Source organism: Theropithecus gelada, chromosome 9 (assembly GCF_003255815.1).
Source record: "Theropithecus gelada isolate Dixy chromosome 9, Tgel_1.0, whole genome shotgun sequence".
NCBI classification, from domain to species: domain Eukaryota; kingdom Metazoa; phylum Chordata; class Mammalia; order Primates; family Cercopithecidae; genus Theropithecus; species Theropithecus gelada.
In genome coordinates this window covers 80,216,908-80,233,839 of record NC_037677.1, presented here as the reverse complement: position 1 = coordinate 80,233,839, position 16,932 = coordinate 80,216,908, and the positions used below count along the sequence as shown (strand labels likewise).

The 16,932-nt window shown below is 34.6% G+C and overlaps 1 protein-coding gene across 16 annotated transcripts in view; it reads right to left on the bottom strand.

Moving 5' to 3' along the window:
- PCDH15 (protocadherin related 15) overlaps positions 1 to 16,932 on the bottom strand; it is a 1,828,063-nt gene that overhangs the window by 183,659 nt on the left and 1,627,472 nt on the right. For all 16 annotated transcript variants that reach the window (XM_025396095.1, XM_025396103.1, XM_025396104.1 and 13 more), the window contains one exon: positions 2,594 to 2,710. In XM_025396095.1, the coding sequence (XP_025251880.1) occupies positions 2,594 to 2,710 (117 nt within the window). The remainder of the gene's footprint in view (positions 1 to 2,593; positions 2,711 to 16,932) is intronic.

Sequence of the window (16,932 nt, the reverse complement as noted above, 5' to 3'; positions counted from 1 at the left end):
GAAAACGATGTGGCCAACCTCTATAAATGAAAATTATTATTGCTTAATAATAGTAATACCTAATATATGCGGCTCAGAAGCCTGGTTGAGCATGTATATACATCAATCATTTAATTCTCATAGCCCTTAAATGGCCAAACTAAGTCTTGGAGATATTAAGAATTTTTTCTAGGGTAGTATAAAACTAAATTTCTGAAAATCTGGCACATTTTGTCAATCCTGAAGAATACAGAATAACCATTTATGTATTCACCTATTACTCAACAAATGTTTCCTGGCAGACTAGTAAGTAGCAGGCTTAGAGTTAGACATGGGAATACAAACTGAAATAAATTTTGATTCCTGCCCTCAAGGACCTTACATTCTAGTTCGGAAGAGAGACTATCAAATAAACCTACAGTGTTAAGATAGATACTTACAGCCCCAGGTAGTGGCACAAGATCCCTGAAGAACATGAAATTGAAACTATTTTCTTCTAACTAATAAACATTTATAACAGTAACAGAGTAGAAAACACTTGGCAAGGCTGAATAATAATTATTCTGTCTTTATAATACTAGCATAAAATAAGGGTAAAAATCAAGCATAACATTTAAAAAAATAATTATGTAATATAGTAATTTCAAAAATGTTCCTGGAATTGAGCTTTAATTTAGGATTCGTGCAGGTGCAACCAAATTGCAAATATGCTCACTTAAGGGTTCCAATTTGCAGCAACGATTCAAAACCTCAATTCTGCTCATAGCTATATCAAAAGATTGTTGGTATTTCAAGGGGGAAAACTGAGTCTAATAAATATATACTCAACTGAAGTAAATAGACTCAGTATGTCAATTGAATGACTGGTATCCACTTTCTATCTAATGAAAGGCCAACATCAATTATTAAACTCTAAAAATTACTGCTGGGAATGCAAAACGGAAAACCTCTTCCAAAGAAACATGAAATTTAAATCTGGCAAATTTATTTAAAAGGGCTTCAAAGTGTAAAAACAGAGCTTTCTCTTTAGATAAATACTATCGATAAGTAATTTATCTTCTTTATAGAACAGACAGCAGACCAAGACAACTTTCTGCACCTTGGTGGCTGTGCTCTGCATGCCAAGCCAGGCACCACAGTCATTAGTACCAAAAGGGAAGTAAGGAATTTACTGTCTATATGAAGACTTTGAGGGCTGTCCTATGTAGGTGAAAAATAGCGCTACTTTTAGTCTCTCATCATTAACGCCGTTAAACTCTATATTAAATTCTGTGCTGATGAAAAATTTTAAAAAATGTATGTGAGTATTGTGTTTGCTTATACTTATTTATTACAGAGTGTTATGGTTTCTATTTGCAATTCCGTCTTTTCTATAAAATTTTCAGTTTCTTGAGAGCAAAAACTGGTTACCACAATGACCAGTATATAGTTGGTGCTAAAAACACATATGTTGAATAAAATTGAATACATATTCCTAATTTCAAAGTATATTGTACATGTTACAATGTGCTTAAAAAGCAGACAAATTGCCAGTTTCACATTCACCATCTCTATTGATGGGTTCAAGTCTATGAAATTTTGACTATCATATATCCCAAAACACAATAGAGCAGTTTCAAAGACATTTTAACACACTTAAGAAAAGGAGTTTCTGAATTAAAGCCCACCACTTTCATGTTAACATTAGTATATTTTGATTCCTTATAGTCACAATAGAGTTTATAAAGACTTGTCCAAATTGAAGGTGAAAAATGTTATGATGGCCATTCACCTTTAATTAAATACAAGCATTAAAAGAAATACTATTTATATTATAAGAACTTTTAAATTATAAGATTCAGGATTTTATTTTCTTACTCTTCTAAAATAGTTAATTTAACTTTTATTTGTATTTTTGTAAAATTTGTCAGCCACCAACTTACAGTGTGAGCCTACACACTCAAAGAAAAATTTAAGTCATCATTCAGTTCTTAGGATAATAATTAATATTTATAAAACACTCAAGGTATTTATAGAAAGCATTTTTATATGTATACTATTAATTCTATATGGTATTTTATCACTCCTGCTCTAATAATAATTAAAAACCTTGCCTTGAAATATAATTTGGAATTCTCAAAATAAGTAAAGTTCTGCATGATAAAAGAATCTGTTACTTATTTTCTATAAGCAATCTTAAGCTTTTTAATTTACCAAAATAAACATATTCAATATAAGTTTTATGTGATGTGTTGATTTGGAGTTTGCTAACAAAATAGTCATATATGCATACAATGGAAAATACATAAATTGAAAACATATCCAGATTAAGTGAAGCTTACAAATGTAGACAATTCTTTTTACCTATATTTATCATTGTTAGATAAATTAGTAAATACTACATTGTGCATTCTGGAAAAACAAAAAGCATATTCTTTATTGTCTAGGTTCAGTAATAGTCATTTGAAATACGCTGTGTACCTGTGGAAGAAATAAGCAAAATAACATGAAATGTACGAATAAATAGGGTGAAATTCACAGAGACTACTTTTGCTGTCTTGTGATTGGGTCATTTATGAGTGTTAAGGATTTTTCTCAGTACAGTTCAGAATGTTAATCAATGCCTTCTACTTACAGGAGGGTCTGCATCTTCAGCATAAACTGTTGTGATAGGTGTACCCTTGACTGCATCTGGAGCCACCATCCCTTTGTATATTCGTTTACTAAAGACAGGAGGATAATCATTCATATCCTGTAAAACACAATTAGGAGTTTATTACTTCCGTTGAAACCAGGTTAGGGATATAGTTACTAGATTGACTCGCACTCTTCATATCACACAACTCATTTGCCACTGTCAGCCTTCCATCCTCTCAATTCCATTACTCTCACTTCAGACTGGCACCTCGGAGGAAACTGTCAGAATTCTCATACAATATTAATGTGTGGATATCAACTGAAGGCCATTCCCCTGGAATACAGCTTTTCACCCTCAAAAACATACCTTTTGGAGACTGAAGTGACCCTTGAATTTTTCGAACTTCTAATGGTAAGTGGTAACATTTTAACATTTGAAAACAAGAACAAGTTTCTTTAAAAGCTACATTCTGTGAAGCAGGAGTAAAGGATTTTTTTTTTAAAATGCTCTTTATATGTTTTTGTAGCTATGTAAATTATTTTATATACTTAACATAATACTATGATTAGAACATTTCAGCTACAAACTGAGAAACATCCTTTGTTGCCATTTTACACGATAAAAGGAGATTTTCTCTGCAGTGCACTACAATAATGACACTTAAGAATAGATATATTTATACACAGAAAACAATGTTAATTTACTAAATTTTTTTCAGAGCAATTTATATGTATCTTATTTTATTTTTCCAATTTGGAGCTATATATACATTGTTACTCATGCATTGTCAAGTTCATGAAATAAATAGTTATCAGGTATTTCCCATTGTCATCAGGTATTTAGCACTTCAGTGAGGATACTGTTGTGACTCAAGGAAAAGATATCCCTGTCTTTGTGTCGTTTAACTGCCATTAAGCTAGTAAAAATACTGATCCGCAGATAGGCTAGTGACTTTAACTAAATTAATCTACTTATTTGTCAGAGCTAAAATAATAAATCAAGTTCCCTGAAAGCAAAACCATTTTTTTCTGAATCATCTTATCTTTTATAGACAATTGTATATTATATTTTGTCAATAAATAATGCTTATTCATATGGCAGATTTATTTATTTATAATATTTTAATAATCCTTACCCCCCTAGAGTGTTTTGGGAAGTGTGGATCAAACATATTTGATCTGAAACTTAAATTTGTTAATTATCTGTTCTTCCCCTCCAAGTCACCTTTTTCTCACTTGTTAGTAAAAACAAAATTTAAAAAATTCTACATATTCTTTGATATTTGCTTAGACACAACAATTTTCCTGTACAGTATTAGGTTGGGAATACATAAATTAACAGATCATAAACTTCTCTTTTTGCAAAGAAGTCAGAATAATTATCTCTTACTATCAAACAGTCCTTCCTTTTATATTAACCATAGAGTTGGGTTCTGAGTAGTCAATAGGAATAAACCTGCATACTCCAATAGGAGAACTTGAACCGTACACAAAACTGAAAAATAAAAGATACCATTTCTTCTGTTTTGAAATATAGTATTCACAATCTCTTCTATGAAAAAGATTTTTAAAATAAATTATGCACTTTAGAATCTGAACAAGTAAATGAACCTAGAAGCTTTGGTTCTCTATAATGAGGACTGTGAAGGGTATTGATCTTGAGGCTCCATGCAGGGGGTAAATATGTAAAACATTAGCATTCACACTTTTTTGTGCTCTTTCCAAGAGTGTCAGTTAACTTAATGAGTGGATGTGGTAACTAAAGGTGTGGAAATCCTGTAGCACCCCTAAATTGTAACTTCTGAAGGTTAGAAAGGAAGGAGCCCAACACTGCAATTTTTCCATGCCTGAGTTTCCACTGAGCTCGTTATGTTCTTATACATTTTATTCTTTATTACTCTCAGGGTAAATTTAAAACCTTAATGTCACAAGGTACATTTTGGAAAACTTGATTCTTCAGAAACAAACAAACAAAAAAAATGTATATACTTTTCCAGTTATGTCAACACGGTTCACAGTGTTGAATACAATGAAGTTTCTATTTGCTTGGGAAGTATTAATTGGATTCACCTTCTAACTTAAATTACAGTGGATTCACAAACTGACTAGACACACACCTAAGGCTGTCAATGACTGAAGACTATGAAAAGATTGTTTCTCCTCCCCCTTTATTTTCTATTGACAGGATGAAGAATAAATTAACGTAGTTATTGTAGTAGTATTTCTTTTAATGACACGTTGTACATACTTTGGGGTTATAATCTTTTATTGTGGCTACAAATGCAGCTAGTTGCATACAGTTTTTCCACAATGCATTATTTCAAGAGGAGAAATGTATTGAAATGCAATGCCAACAAGCATAATCAATAGTTAATTTTATTTATGCTCAGGGACATCTGAAGAAAAATATACATAAATCGGCTTCTGTGCAAATGTTCTATTCTGCAGTTAAATTAAGGATACGCTCAGCACTCCAAAACCACGCTCTTTTCTGTTGCCCATTATTCCACTAGAGGGTAGCATTAGCAAAAAGAAATATATCCTCCCCTGTAGTTGAAAAATTGTATCATTAAAACCCATAATAGTTTGTTTCTTTTGGTAAAAATTTTTCTTGGTCTTAATGAAAAATAGTTTTAATGCTTCAGAAGAATATTCTGAATGTCATGGTTTACAACTTGAAAAACATTATGGATTTTTTTCTTAAGACAAACTTTAATAAATGGTTATAATCATAAAGCTTGCAATTTGTTTCCATGTATCAAGCAAATAAAATTATAACTGAAGGTACAGACAGCTAACAGGAGAAAACTATGTTTTATTTATTTATTTATTTTCTACATTAGAGTCTGTAATAATCACAGAAACCATTTCTGCTTTAGCAGACTACCAAGAAGATGTAAGGAATCTTTTTAATAAGCATGCTAGGAAGGTAAGAACTTGCTGGTAAATTTGTAAATTTAATGACAAGTTGAAGTTCTACACACACACACAAATAAAAATAAAGAGAAAAAGATGATACAATTTTTGATTTTCTGGAATCACAGGCAAAAACCAGCAGAACAGTTTTTATTTAGAAGATAAGCAGAAAGTTCTAACTAGTTACAACTTGCTCATATTTTTAAAAATGATATGTAGGCTGGGCACAGTGGCTCACATCTGTAATTCCAACACTTTGGGAGGCTGAGGCGGGCAGATCACCTGAGGTCAGGAGTTCGAGACCAGCCTGGGCAACATGGTGAAACTCTGTCTGTACTAAAAATACAAAAATTAGCCTGGCATGGTGGCAGGCACCTGTAATCCCAGCTACTCGGGAGGCTGAGGAAGGGAGAATTGCTTGAACCCAGGAGGCGGATGTTGCAGTGAGCTGATATCACGCCATTGCACTCCAGCCTGACTGAGTGATACTCTGTCTCAAAAAAAAAAAAAAAAAAAAAGATATGTATATAGCAAATGCCAGTCCTTACCATACTAACGCTAATGCATGCTCTATGAGGAGACACAAACAGTATAAAACAATGGGCGGAATGACTTCAGTTGTTTCTGTCATATGGTCTAGCATTAGCATTATCCTTGTTTAGCTATATGGCTGCTGTATAATACCTTGAGGTTTATGGAGCCGATACCTAATTTTACGTGGGTGTACGGTTGATTGTTTGCCTGTTACCAGTTGTTTTCCACTACTAGACACTTTCTATTTGCTGTCCAAGTTGCTGTTTCTCATATTTCTCATATTATTAGCCATCTGCTGTTTTTTTTCTCTCTTAATTTCTGTATTGTCTCCTTGTCTTTACTGACTTATTTCCTTTCTTTTATGCTTCTGCATATAAAGTCATAAAAGACTACATCTGCAGCTAAAGCAAATATTTGATATTTTTACTGCCAGGGTAGGCATATTCACCACAAGCTGACTTAGAGACCGTGGGCCATAAGTGAATATTGGTGGTAGCCTGGCAATACTCCCCAAGGGTCTTTGATAGTGGCACAGAGTAAGGCTCCTCTGCTTGTGGAGAAGGACTGTTTCTCATAGGTTGAGTGCCTGCTCAGCCACAGCACAAGAGAACACCAGGTAGAATTCTAAGGTTTTGACTTCCAGATGGCACCTTTGGACCTGTTCAGGGCCTGGGGGATTTTGTCACCCTAAAGGGAAAGACACAAGTCTGGCTGGCTTTGCTACCTGCTGATTATGGAAACCCATGGCCTTAAACAAACTTAAGTGGTAGCCAGAGTGGTTACAGCAGGTCTTGGACAAGACCCAGTGCTGTGCTGGGTTTAGGTCTGACCCAGTGCAGTCCCAGGGGTGGGGTCCACAGGGGTGCTTCTCTCACCACATCCCCAGTTCCAGGTGGCTCCAAACAGAGACACTCTGTTTGTTTGGGAAAAAGTAAGGGGAAAGAACAAGAGTCTCTGTCTGGTAATTAAGGGAATTCTTCTAGCTCTTATCCAAGACCATTAAGGTAGTAAGAGTCTGCCAAGAACCACAGTGTTACTGGGCTTGTGGTACTTCCTAAAGCAGATACATCTTTAGCAACATCCAAATCCTTTCAAATACCTGAAAAGCTTTCCAAATAATGAATACAAAGAAGTCCAGACTGTGAAGAATACAATAAACACCCAATGCTTAAATGCCCAGACACAGACAAACATCCACACGCATCAATATCATCCAGGAAAACATGAACTCACCAAACGAACTAAACAAGCCACCAGAAACAAATCCCGGGGAAACAGACAGAGTGACCTTTCTGACAGAGAATTCAAAATAGTTGTCTTGAGAAAATTCAAGAAAACACAGAGAAGGAATTTAGAATTCTATCAGAGGCATTTAACAAAGGACTGAAATAATTTAAAAAATCAAGAAACTCTGGAGTTGAAAAATGCAACTGACAACCTGAAGAATGCATCAGAGTTTTTTAATAGCAGAATTGAGCAAGCCCAAGAAAGAATTAGTGAGCTTGAAGACAACCCATTTCAAAATACACAGTCAGAGGAGGCAAGAGACAAAATGAACAAAAAACAATGAAACATGCCTACATGATCTAGAAAATAGCCTCAAAAGGGCAAATGTAAGAGTTATTGGCATTAAAGAGGAGACAGAGAAAAAGATAGAGGTAGAAAGTTGATTCAAAGGAATAATAATGAAGAACTTCCCAAACCTAGGGAAGATATCAATATCCAAGTACAAAAGATTATAGAACTACCAGCAGATTTAACCCAAAGAATACTGGCTCAAGTCATTTAATAATCGAACTCCCAAAGGTCAAGGATAAAGGATCCTAAAGGAGTAAGAGAAAAGAAATAAATAACATACAATAGAGTTCTAATACATTTGGCAGCAGACTTTTCAGCAGAAACCTTACAGGCCAGGAGAGAGTGGCATGTCATACTTAAAAAGTCCTAAAGAGTGTATCTGGTTAAAATATCCTTCAAACAGGAAGGAGAAATAAAGACTTTCCCAGGCAAATAAATGCAAGCTGAGGGATTTCATCAACACCAGACCTGTCCTATAAGAAATGCTAAAGAAAGTTATTCAATAAAAAATGAAAGTTCATGAGGAATAAGAAATCATCTGAAGACACAAAACTCAATGGTAATAGTATGTTCACAGGAAACACAGAATATTATAACACTGTAACTGTGGTGTATAAAATATTCTTAAGTAGAAAGACTAAATTATGAAACAAAAATAATAACTACAACCACTTATCAAGACATAGACAGTAAAATAAGGTATAAATAGAAACAACAAAAAGTTAAAAAGCAGGGGGATGAAGTACAGAGTTTTTACTAGTTATTTTTCTGGTTGGTTTATGCAAGTGTTGTTATCAGCTTAAAATAAAGGGTTGTACGATAGTATCTGCAAGCTTGATGATAGCCTCAGACCAAAAAAATGTACAACAGATACATAAAAAATAAAAAGTCAAGAAAATCATATCACCAGAGTAAATCACCTTCACTGAAAGGAAGACAGGAAAGAAAGAAAGAAGGAAGACAAACCATAAGACAATCAGAAAGCAAATAACAAAATGGAAGCAATAGGTCCTTAGTCATAAACAATAACATTGAATATAAAAGGATTAAGATCTCTAATCAAAAGACATAGAGTGGATGAATGGATTAAAAAAAAAAGATGAAATGACCTGTAGCCTATGAGAAACACGCTTCACCTATAAGGACACATATAAATTGAAAATAAACACATGGAAAAATATATTCTATGCTAATGGAAACCAATAAACAGCAGGAATAGCTGCAATTATATGAAACAAAAGATTTAAAGACAAAAACTACACAAAGATACAAAGAAGGTCACTATATAATGATAAACATATCAATTTATCAGGAAGATATAACAATTGTAAATATACATATATACTCAACATTGGAGTGCCCAAATATATATATATATATATATAAAGCAAATATTATTAAAGCTAAAGAACGAGATAGATCCCCAAACAAACATAGCTGGAGACTTTAACATCCCACTTTCAGCACTGGACAGATCTTCCAGAAAGAAAAATCAACAAAGAAACATCAGACCTAATGTCCACTGTAGAACAAATGGATCCAATAGTTATTCATAGAACATTTCATCCAACACCTGCAGAATACACATTCTCCTCAGCACATGGATCATTCTCAAATATAGGCCATACCTTAGGTCACAAAACAAGTCTTAACACATTCAAAAATTTGAAATAATATCAAGTATCTTCTCTGACTGCAACAGAATAAAACTAAAAATCAGTAACAAGATAAATTTTGGAAATTACACTAACACATGGAAATTAAACAGTATGTTACCGAATAACCAGGGGTCAATGAGGAAATTGATAAGAAAATCGAAAACTTTCTTAAAACAAATGATAATGAAAATACAAAGTACCAAAACCAATAGTGAGGGGTGGAGTTGGTAAGACTTCTTGGCCCAGTTTGGGGACTTTCACAAAAGACCCCTGTGACTCAAGGTTTTGAGTTCTTAACAAATCGAGTGAAGGATTCAAAATTAATCACTCCAAGGGACGACTGAAAAAATAACCACTCTCAATGGACAAAAAGAAAGAAAGGGAGGGGGTAACACAGGGATATAAGTCCCAGGCACCCGAGCCAGCAACGGCCACAATTCCAGGTCCCCTTCCACCATGTGGAAGGTTTCATTTTGCTTTGTTCAATAAACTGTGCTGCTGTTCACTCTCCTGGTCTGTGGACTCTTTTTGAGCTGTAACACTAACTGCGAAGGTCCTCAGCTTTATTCTTCAAAGTTAGTGAGACCACGAAACCATCAGCAGGAAAAACTCTTGACTCAATTAGATATACTGAAATTTTTACTAAATGGGAAATTTATAGCTATAAGTGCCTACATCAAGAAAGCAGAATAACTTCAAATAAACAAAACAACCGAATGATGCATCTTTAAAAACTAGAAAAGAAAGAGCAGACTGAAGCCAAAATTAGAAGAAAAGAAATAATAAAGATCAGAGCAGAAATAAATGGATTTGAAATGAAGAAAACAATATAAAAGATCAATGAAACAAAAGGTTCGTTTTTAAAAAAGTTATATAAAATTGACAAACCTTTAGCCAGACTAACTAAAAAGAAGAGAGAAGACCCAAAGAAATAAAATCAGATATGAAAAAGAAAACATTGCAACTAATACTGCAGAGATTCAGAGGATCATTAGTGGCCACTATGAACAAACATATGGCAATAAATTGGAAAAGCAAGAAGAAACAAATAAATTCCTAGATACATACAACCCACCAAGACTGAACCATGAAGAAATCCAAAACATCAAACAAACTAATATCAAGTAACAAGATACAGCAAATAACAAGTATCAAGCTATAATAAAAAGTCACCTAGCAAAGGAAAGGCCAGAACCCAATGGTTTTGCTACTGAATTCTACCAAATATTTAAAGAAGTACTAATACCAATCCTACTCAAACTATTCCAAAAAATAATAATAATAATAATAAAAATAGGAGGAGGAAGTACTTTCAAACTCATTCTATAAAGACAATAATACTCTGATACCAAAACTAGACAGAGACATCCAAAAAAGAAAACTATAAGCAATCTCCTTGGTGAATATTGATGCAAAATTCCTCAACAAAATACTAACAAACAAATTCGACATTGTATTAAAAAGATCATTAATCATGACCAAATGAGATTTATCGCAGGGATACTAGGATGGTTCAATATATTCAAATCAATCAATGTGATATATCATCAACAGAATGAAAGAGAAAAACCATATGATCATTTCAATTGATTCTGAAAAAGCACTTAATAAAATTCAATGCCCTTTCATGATAAAAACCCTCAAAAACTGGGTATAGATGGAACATACCTCAACATAATAAAAGCGCGATATGACAAACCCATAGCTACTCTCATACTGAATGAGGAAAAACTGAAAGCCTTTCCTGTAAGATCTGGAACACGACCAGGATGCCCACTATCACCACTGTTATTCAATATAGTACTGGAAGTCTTAGCAAGAAAAATCAGGAAAGAAAACAAAATAATGATCATCTAAATTGGAAAGGAAGAAGTCAAACTATCCTTATTGGCAGACGATACAATCTAATACTTGGAAAACATAAAGACTACACACACATACACACACACACACACACACACAAGTATTAGAACTGATAAACAAATTCAGTAAAGTTGCAAGTTACAAAATCAACATAGAAAAATCAGTAGCATTTCTATATGCCAAAAGTGAACAATCTGCAAAAGAAATCAATAAAGTAATCAAAATAGCTACAATTAAAATAAAATACCTAGGAATTAACCAAGGAAGTGAAAGATCTCTGCAATGGAAACTATAAAACATGGATTCGAGAAAATGAAGAGAACACAAAAGAATGAAAAGATATCTCATGGTCATGGATTGCAAGAATCAATATTGTTAAAATGTCCATACTACTCAAAGCAATCTACAGATTCCATGCAATCCCTGTCAAATACCAATGATATTCTTCAAAGAAATAGAAAAAAAAAATTCTAAACTGTATGTGGAAGCACAAAAGACCCAGATAGCCAAAACTATATTAAACAAAAGGAAAACAAAAACAAAAACAAAAAACTGGAAGAATCATATTATCTGACGTTAAATAATATTACAGAGCTATAGTAACCAAAATAACATGGTACTGGCATTAAAAAATAATACACTTATATCCATGGAACAGAATTGAGAACCCAGAAATAAATTTATATAACTATAGTGACGTTAACTTTGACAAAAGTGCCAGGAATGTAACCAGGGAAAGGACAGTCTCTTCAATAAATGGTGCTAGAAAAACTAGATATTCATATGCAAAAGAAGAAAAGAGACCCCATCATGCTATATACAAAAATCAAATCAAAATTGATTAGAGACATGAATCTAAGACATCAAACTATGAAACGACTGAAAGAAAACATGGGGAAACTCTCCAGGAGATAGGACTGGGCTAAGATTTCTTGAGTAATACCCTACAAGCACAGATAACTGAAGAAAAATGAACAAATGGAATCACATCAACTTAAAAAGCTTCTGCACATCAAAGGAAAGAACCAACAAAGCAAAGAGACAACCCACAGGGTCAGAGCAAATATTTGCAAACTACCCATCTGACAAGGAATTAAACAGAATATATAAGGAATTCAAACAACTCTATAGGAAAATATCTAATAATCTGATTTAAAAATGGGCAAAAGTTCTAAAAAATTTTCTCAAAAGACATACAAGTGATAAACCAGTATGTAAAAGGTGCTCAACATCACTGATTATCAGAGAAATGCAAATCAAACTTACGATGAGACACCATCTTACACCAGTTAGAATGGCTTTTATCTAAAAGTCAGGCAATAACAAATGCTAATGAGAATGTAGAGAAATGAAACCCTCACACACTGTTGGTGGGAATGCAAATTAGTACAACGACTATGGAGAACAGTATGGAAGTTCCTATAAAACTAAAAATAGAGCTATCATATGATCCAGAAATCCCACTACTAGATACATGGCCAAAAGAAAGGAAATCAGTATATGAAAGAGATAGCTGCACTCTTATGATTATTGCAGCACTATTCACAATAGTCAAGATTTGGAAGCAACCTAAGTGTCCATCAACGGAATAATGGATAAAGAAAATGTGGTAGAGGTACACAAGGGAGTACTATTTAACCATAAAGAAGAATGAGATCCTATTATGTGCAACCATATAATCAATGAAGGCTAAAAGTATATGAGAGAGGCACTTTCTGGGGTCTCCTGGCAACCAGTGGGTGATATTTACGGAGCCATGGGAGAGATTCTTTACTACTTAGATATACTATTTTTAATCCTGGGCATGTGCATTTTGTTTTCTCTGGTTTGCATCTTTATAGGAAATATGTTACATCTTAGTCCTAAAACTCTAGAATAGTAGAATTAAAGATATTTTGTCCTGCTTTCACCAAGTTTGGTGACAAATATGATATAAAGAGCACACCAATAGGAATCTGAAAATGCAGAATAGAATAGAGGGAAACGTTTGAAAGCCATACTTCAAAACAATCCCAAGAGAACAATTAGCAAGTTGCAAAAGACAATATTAAATCTGACCAAACACCTACTAGCTGGGTCACAGAAATTATCATTTATTCAAATTCCTACCTCCAGACAAGGGAAGTACAATAAGTATGCTGTAGATGAAATGTCCAGAATTTCTGTTTTGTTTGAGTCTGGGAGAACTTCCTGGTCTCTCAAGCATCAGCTTCTCTGATGAAATCAAAAGTAGGACCCTATCAATACTGTCATGACGGAGCATCAGTAGCACATAACTGCCTCTCAGCTGTCCACGGTTTCACAAATGCTGCCTTGGTACTGTGCATTGAGTTTTCATCTAGTAAAGCTATCCTTTTTCTTCTATTCTATGGGGTAGGAATATTTCTTTCTGGAGAAGGAAACTCCTCTGAAAGGTGGAAATCTTAGCTTCATTTTCCAAGACCCACTGTATTTAACAATAACCTCAGCCCTTGTTACAAGATGAACTTGATGATACTTCATTTATCATCTTTTCACCCTTCCCTGCCTACTCCCACACCTGCACGCTAAGACAGGCAAACACAACCAAGGGTGAGTCTAGTCTCCTTTCTTCATAGAAGCCTGTCTTCCTCTCTCCTACTCCCATACAGCCATTCCATCCAAAATTATAATGAGCAAAGTGACTTGGGTCATCTGTTTATCTCGGACAAGTTCTTTATACTCTTTATAATGCTGCTTAGTATCATATATCCATTTGCATATTCAAATTTTCAGATTCATATTCAATTCTCAGTTTGCTGTAGAACAGACCTTTTCTTTCTGTGTGTTTTCTATATTATGTTACAACACAGACTCTAAGAGCAGATTTCTATTATAACTTAGTTTGTAAGGCTAGTTATCACTCTGGATCTTTTAAAATTGTTTAGAATTTTATTTTCATTTTCCAGAGATTTGCTTATATAATCTAATTTACTATCATCACAGATTCAGTTCTTCTAAATATTTAGTATATCTAGAAATATACAACAAAAGTATCTACAAGTAAAATACACAACTAAATATCTAGTAATATATGAGGAAAAAACCTTATTGCATTGATGTTCTATAAAATCTTTTCAAGAAAAAGTTATGTTATTGTATGATCATGACAGGTTTTGTTGTTTTGGATTCTTAAAACTTGGCACTAAGAAAGCTGTGTGCAGGTGTCTTGATTAACTTTTTTCAGTTTTTTTTTTTTTTTTTGAGACGGAGTCTGGCTCTGTCGCCCAGGCTGGAGTGCAGTGGCGCGATCTCGGCTCACTGCAAGCTCAACCTCCCGGATTCATGCCATTCTCCTGCCTCAGCCTCCCGAGTAGCTGGGACTACAGGCTCCTGCCACCACACCCGGCTAATTTTTTGTATTTTTAGTAGAGACGGGGTTTCACCATGTTAGCCAGGATAGTCTCGATCTCCTGACCTCGTGATCCGCCCGCCTCAGCCTCCCAAAGTGCTGGGATTACAGGCGTGAGCCACCGCGCCCTACCTCAACTATTTTATTTATAGTGTGGAAATAATGTTCTTCCAAATAATACTTGAATTTTCCCATTCTTGCTCCAATTTTAAACAGGTTTGATGGACTAGACATTGAACACTTCATTTTTTATTTTTTCTTCTTGTTTACAAAAGAAATTATGTTTCTGCTCATTTTGAAAGAAAGAACTTCAAGATGCTTTCCTGTGGTGACTTTTTGGGTCCAAGTATCTCCTAGCAAATACCATACACTTATGTTATCAACAAAACAGCTTTTCAGTACTGCAAGTAATCAGACCAAATAGAGACAATTTGCAAAGCTGGTAGAGAGTATATTTGTAGAAAAATGAGAATTGTACTCCATTCTTCTCTTTAAAAAAAAAAAGATAATAATATTTTTATGGTCCTTGGCAGTATATACTAGAATTTTAAAGTTCTATTTGTGATAATCACCACCCTGAGTTATCAGAAAAGAGGAAAGCAAGTGTCAGTCTACATTTGGGAGAATTTCCTACCAATTTTATTATGCTTAGATGAACTTGGAAAAAATAAAAAGTGGTATCACATATGTCTAGAGTTAAACATTAAGTTTTGCTTTAAATGTATAATAAACAGGCAATGACTGCATGAGTCAGGACGCCTTGACCAAAGGAATGGTGTTACTTATCTAAATAAGATAAAGCAACTGCGACAACACGAATTAGACCAACACTCTTCTCTATCTGAGGAATAAATTATCTTCCAGTTGCTGATGTAGAAACCTTAAGTAATATCTCCATATGGAAATAAAGGGGTGGTGAGGCAGCATGAAGAACTTTTTAAGAGGGATGAGTCCCAGATACAGAATGAGGGTTATTTAGGGCATAACTTGCTTTTTGAGGTGATAATTTTGGACATAATTTGAAATTGAATCCAGAGCTGCCAAGTCAGACTGTATGAGTGTTTATTATAACTGTCTATCATCAACCACACCTTCATCGGAGAAAAGGCTATACCATTTGATGATCTATTTTTCAATCTGGGAAGAATAGGGGGAATGTCATTAATAGCAAGTCTTTTTTTTTTTTCTCTTCTTTGTCCAAAATCATCAATAAATGAATTATTTTTCTCTTTTTAATGTTTTAACTGATCAATTCCACCAAGTCATATGAGTAGACAAGAGTATACCAAGGTAAATTTTTCACCTGTCCAGAAGATATTTTGCTATAATTAGTCTATTTAGACCACTCTCACCTTAGTCTTTTCCATCTGCATACATATTATGGAATCTTCATAACCACCAATATTACATTCCCTAAAAATTTTTGTAACAGATTTCTAAATGTTGTAACACAATAGTGTGACAAAATCACATTTCAAAATACAGTAAAATCAAAGCCCTCCCTTCAGGCTCTCTATAATTTTTTCTTGTTGCTTGATCCTTTTTCCAGACCACTAGAGCACTGACAATCATTATCTCAGGAAAGAGAGGTATGAAAATAAAAATAAGGTTACCCAAGAAAAGATTTTGACAGTTTGGGTTCCTATTTCCAAAGGAAATTTACTGTTGACTGAAGTTTTAATTCCCTGAAATAGACACATTTCCTACCTCCTGAAATAAATATCTGAGGACAGAGAGACACAAGAATGGAAGAATAAAGTATATAGACATGTGGAACCCTGAGAAATAAAGAACCCAGATCCTGATAAAACTCTCCTAACAGGTTTAGGGCATCCGAGGATGGAAGGAGCTTATGATCTCCATTCCAAGGTAGTTTAGAGGTGGCGGCAGTATACACAGAAGAAATGGCATCAATTTGTGTGCTAGCAGATGATCTTAAGTCAAGTGTAAAAAAAAAAAAAAAAAAAAAAAAAAAAAGAGACAGTGGAAGCGGTGGAGACCAAGAGAACTAACTGGAAGCAGCTGGTGTGTGTCAATCTCATGGAGAAACGAAAGGCTGGCGAGTGGACACTAGCTCATCTGAAAAATCCAGATGGAGACACACTGGAATTCATCAGGGAAAGAGTATAACACCTAGAGAACAGAGGAGAGCAAGACCGGATAACTGCCCACCCTAGGGGTGGCACAGAGCCAGGGGAGTCCTCCCACTGTGGGGAAACTGTGAGTAAGTGAGTCCCTGGGGACCCACACTTCTGCCATGAACTTTTGCATCCCTGGGCTCAGGAGATCTCCCCTGTGAGCTCCCCACCAGTGTCTCTAGGCTGACATGGAGAACCATGTGGAGTCTTGACAGAGCCATACTCAGGCACATATGGAGTCCCAGGAGACTTGTATCCCCAGACACTCTGGCACCAGCGC